Source organism: Furipterus horrens, unplaced genomic scaffold (assembly GCF_987537825.1).
Source record: "Furipterus horrens unplaced genomic scaffold, mFurHor1.1.pri manual_scaffold_6, whole genome shotgun sequence".
Lineage (NCBI taxonomy): Eukaryota > Metazoa > Chordata > Mammalia > Chiroptera > Furipteridae > Furipterus > Furipterus horrens.
In genome coordinates this window covers 70,065,022-70,081,730 of record NW_028327176.1, presented here as the reverse complement: position 1 = coordinate 70,081,730, position 16,709 = coordinate 70,065,022, and the positions used below count along the sequence as shown (strand labels likewise).

The window sequence follows — 16,709 nt, the reverse complement described above, 5'->3', positions numbered from 1 at the left end:
GCTGGTAACGGCTGAGACCGGTGATGGGGCTTATTAAACCATTCTGCTTACTTTGTATTATGCTTTAACTTTTCTATAATAAGATATTTAAAACTTAATAAAACTTAAGTTCTTAACTTAAAACCCCTTTTACTGTGCTCAAGATTAAAGTCTAACTGAGGAGAAATACACACAGAACATATAGACAATGTGATAAATCCAATGCATTTTGGGATGAATGACTGGTCTGGATTATTACTGAGTGACCCTAAAAGTCCACATATGCATTTGTGATTTTAAGGCACAAACATAAATGACATTTACGTGCTGAGGCATACACAGATTCTACATCTTTACTGAACTTATTGTTCTCCATCCTGTGGAAGTAAAGCAGCCACATGCAAAACCTGACAAGCTCAGGGAAGCCCTGTGTGGCATCTTACAGACTCAGCCCTAAAGTAGCCACATAGTTTATAGCAGTAGTCATGTCCTAGGTCAGTATTTTTCCCTAACAAAAGTCAGTCTTCAACTTAACTGAGGCTGGCTGTTGTCTTTTCACATCTATGATAACATACCTTTGGCATGTCAGATTTCCTTTCTCCGGACCCCTCAAAGCATGGGCACCACACCAGGGGGAGATGACAGATCCCCTCATTGTTATTGTTATTGTGTTAATTGTTGCCTGTTAACCCTCACGTATTCATCCGTGTAGAAGTGTCTATCATTTTACTTTCTAGCCAATCGCAAGTTTCCCCACTTTGCTTTCTTCCACCTCCCTAATCTATCACCAATGGATTTCATGTGATCTTCTTAGGGCTCCTCCTTTGATTCTAATGTATAAAATAAGGCGCTAAACTGCTATGCTCTGGAGCATTTCTCAATCTGTTGAGATTTTGCTTCCCCATAATTGTCATCAGTTTGGCTCAAACAAACTCAAAATTCTCTACAGATTTGAATGTTTCTTAAGATGACAATCCCAAAGCCAAGAGCTAGTTCTTCTGAGTGGAGACTATTATTTAAAAGTATTAAAAAGTGATGGTGCCTCACTGGAAAATAAATACCCATTTTTGGTAATCAGGGCAGTAAATCTGGTGGAGGCTCAAAGCAATGCTGTAACCACCAAATGCCCTAAAGAGCAACAGAAAGAAAGCAATTCAGCATTGTTTTAGAGAATGCTCTAGCCACTGCCAGTTTCATTGTGTTTTATGAAATCTGCAAATCAGAGATTTAAGGATGTATTTCCTAACAATAGCAAAGGTCTGCTGTAGGTCATCAGATGCTAAATTGAACAGAAACAAAACAGAGAATCTATAAAATAACACATTTTTCCCCAAAGTGAGAACAAAAATTATACTTAAAAAAAAAATTAAGTTGCACGAGCTTTAGAATCCCAAGAGGAAATGATAGATGGGATACACGTGTTAAATATAAACACTGGAAGTTTGAAATTGCTGTTTTCTAGGCATATCCCTCAAATCTAGTTTATAATTTAATTTTTCCCAGAAATGTATTTCACAGTACTATAGGTAGACAATTTTTAACTTACTTAACTCTTAGGTGCTTGATTACTAGTACGTTAAAGAACCAAGAATTGTTACTGCCAGTGTCACTAGAGTTAGTGTTTACCCACAGCAGGTTGCTGTCAGGTATGTATCAGAAACATCTGAATGAACTGAAAAGAATAAAATCAAGGAGTTGACTACCAAAAACCAATTTCAGCCATATGTCACAGATCAGACAGCTTTCCATAAATCAAAAGTACCCATCATTTGTCTCAGGTGAAGAAGACCCACTTCAACACTGTTATGAGTAATGTCACAATTTCCCTGAGATCACAAGTCAGTACTCCCACGGACAGAAAGCCACCGTTACATGATGTCCCAGGTTCCCGTGAACTCAGAGCTGGTAAAACAAATATTCGTTCGATAAGCACACAGGTAGGGGGAGTACAGAAAAGGGAAGAAGATGGCCGCAGGTCTCAGGGAGGTGAAACACCCCTCAGAAACACAAGATAGAAGCCAGAGAGGAGACATGATCTGAAGCTAGAGGAAGTAGAACAGGTTCTTAAGTACCGAGTGGTATTTAAAATGCTATGTATATGCTCTCCATGGTTTACAAAATAGAGTTAAATATATTTATAATGAAGGTGAAGTAGATGATCAGTCTAATTCAACTAACTGGAGACATTAAATCCACAGGCATTCTAGTTTATCCTCAGATTTGTCTTGCTTTCCAATGAGAACATGTTAGAACATTAAAGCTGAGTCACAGCATTACTTTTAAAGCACAAGGGGCACAGGCTCTTATTACCTTGTAGCCACTGATCCAGGGTGTTATCAACAGAGCATTTTACGACAGGGAGGAACTCAGAGTTCATAAAGAGCCCCCGCTTTGGGTGGTTCTGCAGGCGCTCCTGATGGCTTCTGGAGCTGAAAAACTCTAACACCAACTTGATCTGCCAAAGTTCAGATGTCTCAGACATTTCTCTTCTTCCCAGTCTTCTTACAGCCTTGAGGAGAGAAAAGGACAGCTCTTAGGTAAAAGCCACAAGAGCAAATGAGGTCACTCTTGGTTCAATGGCTCTGAAAAGATGAAAACCCAGCAGTTCTAAAGCCAGTCGCCTCTGAGAACCCCTGGTGGGTATCATGACATGGCTGGGGTAAGGCCAGGGATCCCAGGATCAGAAGGCTAAAGCAATACTTCTGATAATACTGCTCTTGGGACCCATCTGCAAAGCCACCATGGTAACCAGACAGGATATTCTTCCAGAGACACCTGCCCGTGACGGCAACAGGGTGAAGTTTCAAGAGTGTAAGAGGAAAATGCACTCCCAGCCAGCAATGGGAAACAGCTTGTGGGATGGCTACTGCAGAGAGAGGCACTGTGGAAAGCAGTGCCATTGTGAATGTCACACATTGACACTTTATAATCAATATTTTTGGACACCAGCCAGTGATGGCATTCTGGGCCTATGTGATTATACTGGACATTGGAATGTTACTTAGCATGGTGTGATTGTCAGGTATAGGGGATTGTCCCCTGCCTAAATGTATTTCCCACTCAGCTTGTTAGTAAGTATGGATAACTGTGCCATTAGATAATTTCCCTTCCCTTTAGATACCGAACTCACTGTATCATCTTCACCTGAAGATCCATTTAAATCTATAGATTCTAGACCTCATCCCAGAAATTCTGATCCAGTACCTACGGAATGAGCTTTGAGGATCTGTATTTTTAAGATTTCCCAGGTAAATTTTAGCCAAGTTAGAAACTAATTAGCTTAACTGCAAATTTGGGTCTGAAAGAGATACTATTAAATAGCCTTATGTGTTGCTAATAACCCAGAGTGAATAAACTGACCTGATTCTTTAGGAAAGCTATCAAGCATCATTTCCTGCATTGTTAGGCTCTTTTAAAACAGCAATAACACACACACACACAAATCAAAAACTAATTCCAGCTCCCTATACTACAAACTGGTCCTGTACCCTCTTGTAAGCTGCACCACACAGGTGTGCACTGGACTGCCATCAGCAGGATGCACTCTGTCCGCCCCCTACTCATCTGTGCAGTCTCCTCCATGGAGAGGCTCTCCAGTGGGAGGCCAGAGGCCACACAAAGTGGAGAAAGGGAAAAAATGTTCTCTCCCTGGCCAGGGAGAGTGGGAACCCTAGTGTAAGGATGCCCACAAAGGGCACTGCTGTCATCATCAATGCTAAGCTTCTTTGATATGCATAGAGCTTTCCACTTTGATAAAGCTTCCTTTTGAAAATGTCTAAATGCAGAGGAGAAACTAAAAAGATGAACACCTGGGAACCTTATCTTACTGTTCAGGATAAGTCTCAACAGAGCTGAAATAGGTTTCTGTACCATACCTGATCCATTGCTATGTATGCAGGCAACATCTCCGGGGTCTCCTGAGTAACACATTCATAGAGTACTGAAGAAAAGAGATCCAGAATTTCCTGTTTCTGTGAAAAATCAGAAGCTGTTTGTAGCATATCAGTGTACATTCCAAAATCAATTCAAGAAACAACTGTATAGCAACTACATGGCCCATTCTTAAGCTCTGCTGTGATTAACAGAAAAGGGTAAAACAACTGACTCTTTATAAAATCACAGTGCATGCAAAATGAAACCAATAAAATACAACCAAAATTAAGTCCCAAGGTACAGGTAAGGACGTAAATGCCATGGAGGAGAAAACTGGATCAATCAAGCACTGGGTTGTGCTGTCAGGGGCAGGATCCAGCAAGGAGACCCAGCTCCCACAGATACAGTAGAAACACTGAGCAGAACAAGTCTGGGGGAGGCAGGAACGCCAGGTCCCACTGGGGTGAAGGGCAGGCACAAAACTTTATCAGAGACCCATGGCTTTGGACGCAGTGCCCAGTCTTTTAACAACTGTGATCTTGGGCACATGACATCTCTGAGTGGCAGTTTCCTCATCTGTAAACCCTCAATGATATCGAGTATCTACCCTCAGGGCACAAATTAAATGAGGAAGTTACATAAAGTACTGAGCAGAGTGTCTAATACAGGCATCCCTCATTTTACTGCATTTCACTTTATTGCTCTTCACAGGTGTTGCATTTTTATGAACTGAAGATAAGACCCTCCTCCAGCAAAAATACGACGACTCCTGTCACCACAAGACCCATGTTACCATGGTGGTCTGGAACCCAACCCACAAAACCTCTGAGGTATGCCTGTACATAGTAAAGTGTCAATAAATAGGAAGAGACAGGTTATTCCACTTTACCCTCTAAACAAGAACATATGGTAGTTTGTTATAATCCCACTTCTAAAAATGAGGAAACTGCCTCTTGGAGAGGTTAAAATTTTCACAAGGCCACACACACTTGTAGGCAACAAGCTATCAATCCCAGATCATCTGATTCCTACATCCAGGCTTTGCCATCTGCAATGATGGATTAAATCAGAGATCTGGGAAACCCCTGAATCCTGAAGAAAAAGAATTTTATAACCAAAACAGAAAGAAGGGTTACAAAATACAGAGGAAACAAAATTAATAAAATTACATAAAAACGAGAGAAGGGAGGTAAACACTGAAAACATAAATCAGTACAAGAATGGATATAAGAAAGTTATTACCTATTAAAATTAGTGTCTCAGAAATTTTAAATTGCTTCTTCTACCAAGGTAGGAAGTTCCTGAGTTTAATAGTTTTAGACTATGGAAAAATCTATTATTTGCCATGCAAAAATCATCTAATGTGCCTGAGGCATGTCAACAATGTCAAAGATAGATGGGGTACTGTAGACATAATAACAAATTCTACTCTTGGAGCTGAGCAAACCATATAATATATACCTGACCCATGTTCACAGCTGGTTTGCAGAAATACTCAGCAAATGACAGAAGTGCTGGATCAGAAGTGAATGCTGAAATCGTTTCAGGCTAAAAAATAAACAAACAAACAAAAAACAAATATAAGATATAAGGGTTATTTTCTTTACACTTCAAAGAGTAATGTATGCAGTTGTAAGAAATCTACCTTATTTTCCTCACACAATGATCCCACAAAACTCAAGGTGGAACACACTTGCTAGAGACTCATTAACCTGTTCTCAGAAGTGTAAGAAGCTTTTTGCACAAGCTAATATGAACTAATAGCAAAAGGCCAAAAACAGACAGGTCTTTCTTACACAGCTCACACCCCACTCCCTGCCGCCACAAAAGGCTTTCCCCCTCATTCACTGACTGACTAAAAAGCAAACCAGAATGTTACTAAAAAGGTAAGGAAAAAAGAATGCCACTCAAATAAACCACCGCAAAAAGACAAATACTGGATGATTCAACTTACATGAGACACCTGAGTCATCAAAATCACAGAGACAGAAAGTAGAACGGAGCTTGCCAAGGGTTGGGGAAGGGGTGGAGAGTGGGGAGTTATTGTTTAATGGAGACAAAGTTTCCGTTTTGCAAGATGAAAAGAGTTTTAGAGATGATGGCAGTGATACCTACACAATATGAATGTACTTACACCACTGACCTGTACAATTAAAAAGGGTTTTAACATAATAAATTTTATGATTTTACCACAATTAAAAAAAATTAGGGGGAAAAAATAAAAGACTGTCACCCAAGGTTCAATACTGAAAACAGAATACGAATATATATTACCATTTTCCACTAAGGTTTACATTTTACTTCTGAACTCCCAGCAGGCAGAAAACTGAGATATCTTTTAATTTTTATGAAAAAAATAATATATTTTCCCCATTCCAACTCAAGTCTAAACTTGCCTATTTTCTTTACAAACTGGGGTCTTTGAGATGGGCTCTAATTTATATAAGAAGCAACACTGCTAATATAAATTAAACTTTGTCGAAAAATCCTGCAGAAGTATTTCTTAGCCTATCGAATACTGCCAAACAACATTCACTGATGTTAAATAATTACATCTCTTTAAACCCTGGGAACATAAGTGACTGACCTAAAATGAAATGTGAGTTGAATTAAAATAAACTGTTGTCCCCTTACTTGGAAAAACAAACTGTCACTTTGTCCTCTGCTGCCACTGAGCTAGTCCATGTGCCATGTTTTGGCTCTATGTAATTATCTTTAGGGATCTGCGTACTGTACACTGTTTCTAATGAATGTCCAGTAGGAATACTTTTGCTCATGAAATTAGTAAAAACAAGGGCTAAGTTCTGACATTCTGATGGTAGATCATGGAATACATTTCTAGTGTTGGAAGCTTATTTGAGTTCTGGAATGTAGAGCAAAATACATACTGGACCCCTGGGAATGAGATTCCTTCATACACTCTTCAACTATTTATTCATTCCAAATACTCCTGTTATTAGCATTCAGCTACTTGGGCGGATAAAGCCAATAAAACCTGTCGTCACTTTTATCTTCACCAAGATTTAAGCAACAAATGGAAGTTTAAAAATGAAATTAACTGCTACCTTGCAAAAATGTTTTTCTATTTTGCCATGAATTAAGTACATCTTGACAGAGTTGAGGATTAATAACTAAAATTATTAAACTAAATATTTTATAGCACTTAAGATATATTGTGACTATCCCTGTTGTTAGATATGAATTATCCTTAAGAGCCCTGGCAGATGGCCCATATTTTATTATGACTGCCACTTAAAGCAACAAACAGACCCAGCGTTACTCAGTCTTTACAGCTGCAGTGATGAGAAGGAGCGAAGTCATCTAAACCACACCATAAACACTACCACAGAAGTATGTCTTTAGGTGGGTGAATGGGATGTGGAGCTCTTCCCTCTTCTCCAGTTTTTACCAATCCACGCTACCTTGAAAGCCCGAGCTTCTGAGTTCCTGTTAGCAACAGTCTGGGCCAACAAACTCTGCCATCCCATCGGATCTTCCTTGTAGGAGAGCTGGCCTGCTCTAAGCTTAACATATAAAACCCCATCCTTGGAAAGGATTGACCTGAAAGAAAACAAGAATGAATTTAATATGAGAGATATTATTGGCAGTTCTTGGTCAGAAATATCATGTTTCCCTACACCGTGTTCTTATGAGATAAAGTCTTAACCATTTTCCACTAAAGTATATGATTATTTACTGTGTCTATTAAATTGACCCTACAAGAAAGCCCAAATAAAGTTCTGTTTTTCTTTGGTGTCTAGATTCATGGAACTTGTTAAATAAGAAGGCATTCTGACTGTCTACTCGTGTGAGCTTCAAAGGCACTATTTTATCTGACACAGCTTCATGTTCCCTGTATCCCTGAGTGCTATGCGTGGGTCCCAGATGTACCAAGGGCTGTGATTGGTGTGCAGAAGAAAGAAAATTATGCTGCAAGTCTAAAGACAGAACAATACAGAATACAGCCATTATATAGATAGTTTGGAGGAAAAGGAAAGTGGAACTAAACTATAAAAACTTTTGTAAGCTTGTTAAATTGTCTGGAAATTTAAAGATTTAATTTACATATTACCTCAGGTATAAAATTATTAACATTCTCTGTCCATTAAAGAAATTACTTACATATGACGATTTCTATCCAAAACCAATCTACCATAATATTAATTTTATGACAACAGTCTAACAAGAGAATGGTAAAGGGACACAACTGAAGATGTCATCCCACAAACATCAACTCGATTGTCATAAAGTTTCCTTTGTGGGCATATACATCACTCTTATTTTCTTAAGCTAAATTGTTCATCATTGCTCCAACATACAATTCCACTACAGCCCCAACTTAAGTCACTTCAAGTTTCTCAATGAATAAACAAATATTTAGGGTTTTATTTCTAAATTAAAATTTTCATTTTCTAACACAACTGTTTCAAAGATATTGTCCTGGATAAGATCTAAGGGCGATAAGAACCATTCTAGATAATAATCTGCAATTTATGCCTTCGCATATACTTCTATTCACTTCACAGATACATCTGAGAAATTCAATATACTTACTTCAAGTGCTGCGTTCCCTTGCTTAAGTCTATGAGCAGTTCCCAGTATCGTGGGCCTTTAACTTTAATCTGCCAAGATAAACGTAAATACAGTCAACCCAATGCTGAAAAAGAGCTAGTCTGACAAAGTGAAACCCTATGCTTCACAGAGGAAATTAAAACTGGGCTAGAAAGGGATATCAAGAGGTTAACAAGCTCCATTTCCAGGCAAAGATGCATGTGAGTCATGTTCTGAGGCCATCTAAGCTATCAGGAAAGAACTTCCCTACTCCCCATGACAACTCCTTCTGGGGCTGCTTTCCTATTTTCTGCAAACACTAAGAAAGCAGGAAAGGGGTGGTAGGGACCATATCCAGCCTGAAGGTGGCAAGAAAAAGTCCCTGAAGCAGCCCAAGAGGCAGGCCAAGAAGACAGATGAAGAAGGTAAGGCATTCAAGCAGAAGCAAAAAGAGAAGGCGCTAAAAGCAAAGGTCATGAGTGGGGCAGCAGTCCCCAGCCATTTTGGTATTAGGGACCAGTTTCATTCAATTCTTCCATGGACAAGGAGTGAGGGGTGGGGGGAATGGAGCTCAGGTGGTAATATGGGGATCAGGGGAGCAGGATGAAGCTTCACTTGCTCACCCCTCCTATTATGCAGCAAAGCTGGGGACCTCTGCCATGGGAAAAGGGCCCCTAGCCACAGGTGGAATTAAGAAATCTGGCAAAAAGTGGGCTGTTCTTTGTGCCTGGGGCAAAAATGATCCCTAATTCTATTCCTGTTTTAACATCTGGATTCTCCATCATAAAATCTGTTGCCACCTACAAGAATGAAGAGTTGTCTTAGAGCCTACTGCACATTTAAACATAAGCTTCTGCAAAAATATTAATCATCATCATCATCATCATCATCATCATCATCATCATCATCTTGCAATGGCTCCTCTCTCTAGTTCTTTTCATTCTGCCATTTCAATCTTAGCTGCGAGGTCACAGTAAACCCAACCCAGAATCCTGCCAAAGTGTGTTCTTCAGGCTTTGCTCCATCCCAAATTCTATACTGCCTGGAATTAAACCAACTCATTTAAAGAACAAAAAACAAAACACTGTGAAAGCATAGGCTTTTGTTTAGCTATCTTTTGTACTAAGCTGCTGTGGCTGAATTTATCCCTTGGATAGATCTCCCTAAATTATATCCAACTCACCTGCTTTAAAAGGTGAAGTTCTGGAAGAAGGGTGGGAGCCATCAGTTCTTCTTTGGTTTGCTCATACCACTGAGTGCCCTTCATAAATATAAGAGAACAGCCACATTCACATGGAGTTAGGGCAGCAATTTTCAACCTTTTTCATCTCATGGCACATATAAACTAATTACTAAACTTCTGCAGCACACCAAAAAAAGAAAGAAAACCCCGGAATTATCTCTGGAGGGTGGGCCCCTTGTAGTACAGGCTTCCCCCACCAGGTGAGTGTTCTAGGAGCCCATCTGTATCAGTGTGCCAACTGGTGGTGTTGTGAGGCTACAATGGGCTTCAGGGAATTTTTTTTGAAGACTCTTTCAGCACATTTGCCCGTTTCATGATGGGCGATTTACGAGTGTACCTGCCCGCACTGCGCTGAGTGTTCAGTTTTTGACCAAAAATGGCATGATGACCCCCATGCCCCACCCTCCCTATTCACCCAATCTCGTCCAAGTGACTTTTTTGTTTACCAGATGAAAAAGTCCTCAAAGGGAAACATTTTGCCAATGTAGAAGAGGTGAAACAAAAAATGGCAGCAGCACTAAAAGGCATCAAAATAAAGTTCAAAAACTACTCTGAGCAGGGGGAAAAAGTCTCAATTGGTGTATTGCATCAAATGGAGTACTTTGAAGGTTACTGAATTTTAACCCTTTGAGTGCCATGCGTAATTGCTAAAATTCTTGTGAGAAATGCCAGGCTACTTTGCTGAGAAATGCAGTTTATGAAAAATGTCTATAAAAACATTATTATCCATAATAATTTGCTAAAAGTTTCACAGCATACAGTAAATACACTCTTCTTTTGTAAGCAGTGTTCTTTGATGCAACTTATCAAAAAATTTATTGCATTAAAATTATTTTATTATAATTATTTTAGAAAAAATAAATTCTTTCCTTCAATATGGCTTTTGAAGTATAATATATGGCATAATATAAAATCTATGATTATAATTTGAAAAAACACATAGCAACATAGCAACATGGATAACAAGGAGGAAGTATGCCAAATATTGCATAAATTTTTGAGAAAAAAAATAACTTTATAACATACCAAAAAAATGAACACAAACAGCATTCACACTAGACATATATCAATAGATATCAACAGTGAAAAAGTTTATAAACAAAAATGAAATGCAAAAACAATACAATAGCAAAAGCTTCCTTATCATGCACACTGCATAGTTTCAATGATTATTGCAAAAATAAATGAAATTAAAAATTCTGTAAAAATTATAACAGAATTAATATGTCAGTACTTGAACAAGCGTAAAAATTCGAAATTTGGATCAACATGAGAAAAACTTATATCAATATATAACCTGAGGTACAGAAAAAGGGAACAAAACAAAATACGAATTATTCCACTGTTATTTACATTTATAGCCATCGAAAAAAGAGTCACTGGGAGCGATGCTGGCACTTTTGGGAATATTTGTCAGTGTCACAGACAGCGACGTTGGCACTCAAAGGGTTAAACATGTAAGAATAAATACACAATTTTTTATAAGTAAATTCTGAGATCTTTGGGTCCCCCCTCATATTTTTTGCCAATATGACCCCCCCCCCAAAAAAAAATAGGTGCAATTTTGATTCATTCACCCTGGACAGCTATTGTTGTGTTGGCTGTTGTCATTTTTTATTTGATAATCTAAGGGAAAAGAGTAAGGTATTGCATGTTTTAAAAATTCTTGTGGCACACTAGTTGAAAATCACTGAGTTAGGGGAAGCTATAAAGAAGAAACATCTCTACTCTGCACTTCTCCTTCCCCACAGTTTGTACACAGAGTACCAAATAGCATAAGATCTCTGATACTCAGTCTCAAAGGCTTCAAGCCTACAACTCTTGGGGTGGGTCCACATCAGCTTCTATCTCTTTGAGCCCCTCGCTCCAATGCCAGCAGTACTGCTGCCAATCTGCACTTGCCAGGCCTCATGCTGCCTTCTCTGCTGGGACTGTGCCCCTGCAGTTGGCATACCCTCAGCCCAAACACAGTGGCTGCCTTGCCTTCCCCACACCCCACCACCCACACATACACATAGCAGGATGGAGCACTTCCCTGCATTCTGCACATACCTCTGATTACCACTCTATTCTTACGGCACCCATGCCTGGCTCCCCAATAGACAGACAAGGAATATGACAATATCATATTCTGTATCCCAGAGTCTAGCACAATTTTGATACACAGAAGGTACTTAATCATTTTCTGAATAAAGGCAGTCTACTTTAGGTGTAATCTCCTCCTGCATCTAAATCAAAGATCTCTCATCAAACACAGGACCAAGGGCTTTAAAGCACTCTGCTAACAAATCTCAGAACAGTTCCAATTCAGTTCATTTTTTAGAACACTACCATCTGCCACATAAAGTTAAGAGGGACACTTTCAAACAAGCTCTAAGAATGAAAGAGCGGCTGTTCATCTCTAAGATCTTAGACCCACAGACCGGTAATGAGCCTGACTGGCCGGCAGGATGTGCAAGAACTTCAGAGGCTTCAGTTTTCTTAAGGGTTCAACTCATTACTGTCACCTTTTAAAGGACAATACTTTAAAAATATTTTGACCTGCAAAGATAGATGAGTGATAATAAAATTACAAATAAAAGACGGGGGAAAGAGTTACCTTGTAGGTAACTTCTAAGAGGGCATAGCAGGGCATGTTTGTGTCCACATCCACAGGCACCAGCAGCCGTGGCTCTGCAGCCAGCACGTACAGGTGCCGCAGAGCCTGGAGGTGATACCTATTCACAGAAAACAGGAGGTAATCAGCAGGTGACTCCACTTGAGCTCTACACTCTGCTGTGGCCAACAAGCTTAACCAAACAGGTGCTAGCATGCTATCTTGTAGCAACAGCTATCCTGAAACAAAATAAGGCAATCCAATTAAAAAGTCACAGAGATTGCGTTGAATCTATACGTTGCTTTGGGTAGTGTGGACATTTAAATGTTGTTAATTCTCTCCAACCCATGAATACAATATATGCTTCCATTTATTTGTGTCTTCCTTAATTTCTTTCTTCAGTGTTCTGAGTACAGGTCTTTTACCTCCTTGGTTAAGTTCATTCCTATGTACTTTATTTTTCTTATTGTTATAGTAAATGGGATTTTTTTCCCCTAGTATCTATTTCTGCTATCTCATTGTATAAAGGAACCATGGACATGGGCAAGAGGGTGGGGACTGACTGTGGGAGCAGGAGGTAGGAGCAGAGGCAGACCATGGGAGAGCAACGGGGGAAAAACTGGGACAACCGTAACTGAACAATAGTAAAATAAAATAAACTGAAGGGAAAAAAAGAATTCATTTTGAATATATATTACAAAATGATACAGAATAGTGACTTGTAATATGAAGTGTATTAGATGTATCCTCAATTTTCTGAAACACATCCTACCTTATATAACCTCACTTCTTCAGTTGTTTTAGTATATCTTGGGCTGCTTTTTATTTTTCACTTACTCATTCTGTTTTCTAACTACACTACAAGCTCTCAATGGCAGTGCCTACTACAGGGCACTGTTAACAATAGGTTCTTGTTAGTTCACCTGCTGCTCTGGTAGGGCACTCTACTTCCACCAACCATATTTATAGATGAGTGCTTCCGGAGCCACTGGTATAACACCTTCCCTTTCACTTACCATGGAAACCAATTTAGGAAAAAAACTAATCAGGACTCCCACCAAAAATAATCATTCATCAATGTTATGATTATAGAATATTTTAGCACTATGGTTATAAGAAAATAGCAAGGAAAAGGGTTTACAGTATCCTGTCATATTGAAGCTGCAATTTTATTCATAAAACAATTCCTAATGCACTGACTTTTCTATGGAGTTCACAAAGAACCTGTGACGGGCACTGAGTTTCTTGGAAAACAGAATGTTTCATTTTGCTCTAATTCATCCTATTACTGAATTAAACTTTGATGTATTGGTCTTGAAAAAAAAGTCATGGAGAAATTCTCCTTTAAAATTTATAGACATTTGATTCTTTACCAAATAATTCTTAAAAAAATAAAAAAGGATTTTATTTATTTATTTTTAGAGATGGGGAAGTGAGGGAGAAAGAAAGGGAGAGAACACTGAAACATCAATAGGCTACCTCTCACACAGCCCCAATCAGGGAGCTGGCCCACAACCCAGGCATGTGCCCCAACCGGGAATCGAACCAACAACCTTTTGATTTGCAGGATGACACTGAGTTACACCAGTCAGGGCTACACAAGAATTCTTGAATTTTCAGTTACAAAGTTTTATAGGGTGGTAAAAATCTAACTGAAAATACATAATAATAAATTTATCACTTATAAAATCAGTTTTCAAATTTCCTTTTCTGCTCAACATGGGCACCTCTTTTCACTTTCTAAGGGATTTATCTCTAGTTCTTTTTTGTTTTTCTTTAAAGCATTGGTAGAGAAGAAAGGGGAAAAACAGTGCCAACTTTACTCAGATAGGAAAGCTCTTCTACAAGGATGTACACACACACAAACACACAAACATGGAATACAATGCACCAAAAACTAATGCTTTAAGTTTTCAAAAAAATCTTTTTTAACTTTAAAATTTGTTTTAGAATTTAAACACAATAAAATGATTTTACATTTTAAGATCCCAGAAGAATGAAATGAGACTTCACATTATTTTTTGAATTTAGTTATAGCAATACCCTCCTTATTCCCACCAAAATCTACTCACCCCTACAAATCTATTAGAAATAAAATCAATCATGGCCAGAAAAAAACTGGTATTTATCAGTTACATAAAGGTTCTTAGTGCTTAACACCAAATTGCTTTATTTAAAATAGCTAAACCAACTAATACTATGACCAACAATATAGCTAACCATAATAACCCAAAAATGTTTCCTAACAATAATGTTCTCATGTGTCACCTATCGTTAAAGCTCGGGCTTCGGGTCGGGGTACTTTTGTAAAAGAACTTTCACTATGGGTTACAATGCCGTTTAAAATGATGGCCTTGTTACCACAACGAAGCTTCATCCCTAGGCAGCTGTTGGGGTGCTTCAGGTGCTTACATTCTGACGTCACTGAGATGTAAGCAGCTATTTCCTTCCCTTACTCATGTGCAGGAGATCTGCTGCACCTGACCGTCTAGGGAAACGGAAGTGTGGGCGGTTCTTTATGTTCTGAAGGCACAGCTTTTGTATTGTCAGACTGGTCCTATGTGTCTGATGTTCTATGGCTCACTGCCACTTCTAAATTGACTCTGACTTTCTACCGCATTTTTCTTTTCTTGTCCTTTCCACGTCATTTATATAAAATTTCTTGGCATTCATGTAAAAGAAAAAAAAAATTCATATAGACATTGCCTCTAAATCAGACAAATTTCTCTCTTAGGATTAATTATAGCACAAAACGTATCATATTCAGCTCCTCTTGGCTACTATCTCTTGCTTCACGAATTTTTCCCTAAAGATAACCCTGTTGATCTACTTCTGGGTTTAGAGCTGTTCTGATCAGAGTACAGTGGAAGACCAACCAGTCATCAGATGTCCAAAGTTCTCTTCTGGTCTAATACTTTGTGAGAAAAGCTTTTTAAAATATTTAGTCAGAAAGATAACTAAGTTCAAGAACACAATAAAGTTAATTTGGAAATGAAGCCATGGAACCAAAAAATGATCACCCTTAGAAAGCTTTAGAAAGGTCACATTGAGAACAGAATCACTAGACTCACCGATTGTCAGTGCTGTGAGCTGGGAAATGTGGATAAAGGGCACAGAGGAGAGCAGCGATGGAGGAGTTTGAGGTGCTCAAAGAGTACCTGCAAGATAAATTCAGGAGGTACAGATGGAAGTAATGAAACTGTCAAACTTTCAAGGCATTCTTAAAAACTAAGCAATTGGGGTACTTGTGGTAAGGCACTGGCAAGGCCTTGAAAGTATCTTTCAATGCTACAAACATTTCATTTCTCAGTCCACAGACCATTTCAAGATCATGTACTACTTAAAGCAAAAGCAACATCCCACGAATGTTAAATTGCAAAATTTTCAACTAATAAGCAAAGTTTTAACCTAAAATAAGCACAGTACTGAGGACCATGAATGTAATCCTAGAGATTATAGACATTTAAAAAGTCATGTATTAAGTATGCTTTTTTTCCTCCAGTTTTTATGTGCCTATTTATAAAATTATGAACATTATTTTTAAAAACACAAGGTTTTTTTTTATTGAGTATCCCAAAAGTTCTATTTCTATAAAGCATAAGCATTTCCTTAGAATGATAAACTAAGTGAAAAAGGCAAAGTCATCATTAAAAAGTTGCAGAGATTGTATAACTATTTCTCAAAATACAAACAGCTTTTTTGTTATTAATGACAAACTTATTTTATAAAAGCTATAAACTCTTAGTAAAATCTTTTAAAATCTTCCTTAAATTATTTTAACGTTGCTCAAATTCAGCATGACAAACAGGCAGATTAGTCTAAAGTTCCAGACTTTATCTTACAAATATTTTGAAATAAAGATGGTACAGGACATCTCATAAAACCACTATTCAAGCTACTCAATATATATATACATATATATATATTTTTTAATTCTACACACACACACACACACACACATATATCCCCCAACCTCTTTCCCTGTCTGTATTTTCTTTCTTTTAAAAAATTTTTTTTATTTATTGTTTTTCTATATTTTCAAATAGGGCAAGAATTTAGGATTTATCAAACACACATATTTAAATTTAGTTAATTTAAGAAGAAAAGATTTCAAACTTCAAGGAACTATTTTGACAAGTGCATTTTCTCTACCATTTTGATAAAACCAAAATCAAAGACAAACATTAAATATTAATGTTAGGAATTTTGAGATTAAATATAAGGGTGTAGCTATGCTATCAGAAATGTAAATGGTGTCACAGAGTACATATAACCATTAAACGACCAGGAATCACTAGAAAAGCAGATGTGACGTGGGAGAAAACCTACTCAACATGGAAGAGCAAGTAGGATCATATAATATGTAATGATGAAAGATGGAGTTGAATAAGAGAATAAAATTAATGTAAGGGCTTATTTTGAAAGAAAAAATGGAATTTCAAAAATCATAAAATATAAGAATTTTTA

At 38.0% G+C, this 16,709-nt stretch overlaps 1 protein-coding gene across 4 annotated transcripts in view; it reads right to left on the bottom strand.

Moving 5' to 3' along the window:
* The window catches only part of ANAPC1 (anaphase promoting complex subunit 1), a 98,947-nt gene that overhangs the window by 5,027 nt on the left and 77,211 nt on the right, over positions 1-16,709 (bottom strand). For all 4 annotated transcript variants that reach the window (XM_090281740.1, XM_090281739.1, XM_090281742.1 and 1 more), the window contains exons 39-46: positions 15,314-15,400; positions 12,246-12,363; positions 9,587-9,664; positions 8,407-8,474; positions 7,275-7,413; positions 5,314-5,400; positions 3,855-3,950; positions 2,290-2,488 (exon numbers count right to left, since the gene is read on the bottom strand). In XM_090281740.1, the coding sequence (XP_090137866.1) occupies positions 2,290-2,488; positions 3,855-3,950; positions 5,314-5,400; positions 7,275-7,413; positions 8,407-8,474; positions 9,587-9,664; positions 12,246-12,363; positions 15,314-15,400 (872 nt within the window). The remainder of the gene's footprint in view (positions 1-2,289; positions 2,489-3,854; positions 3,951-5,313; positions 5,401-7,274; positions 7,414-8,406; positions 8,475-9,586; positions 9,665-12,245; positions 12,364-15,313; positions 15,401-16,709) is intronic.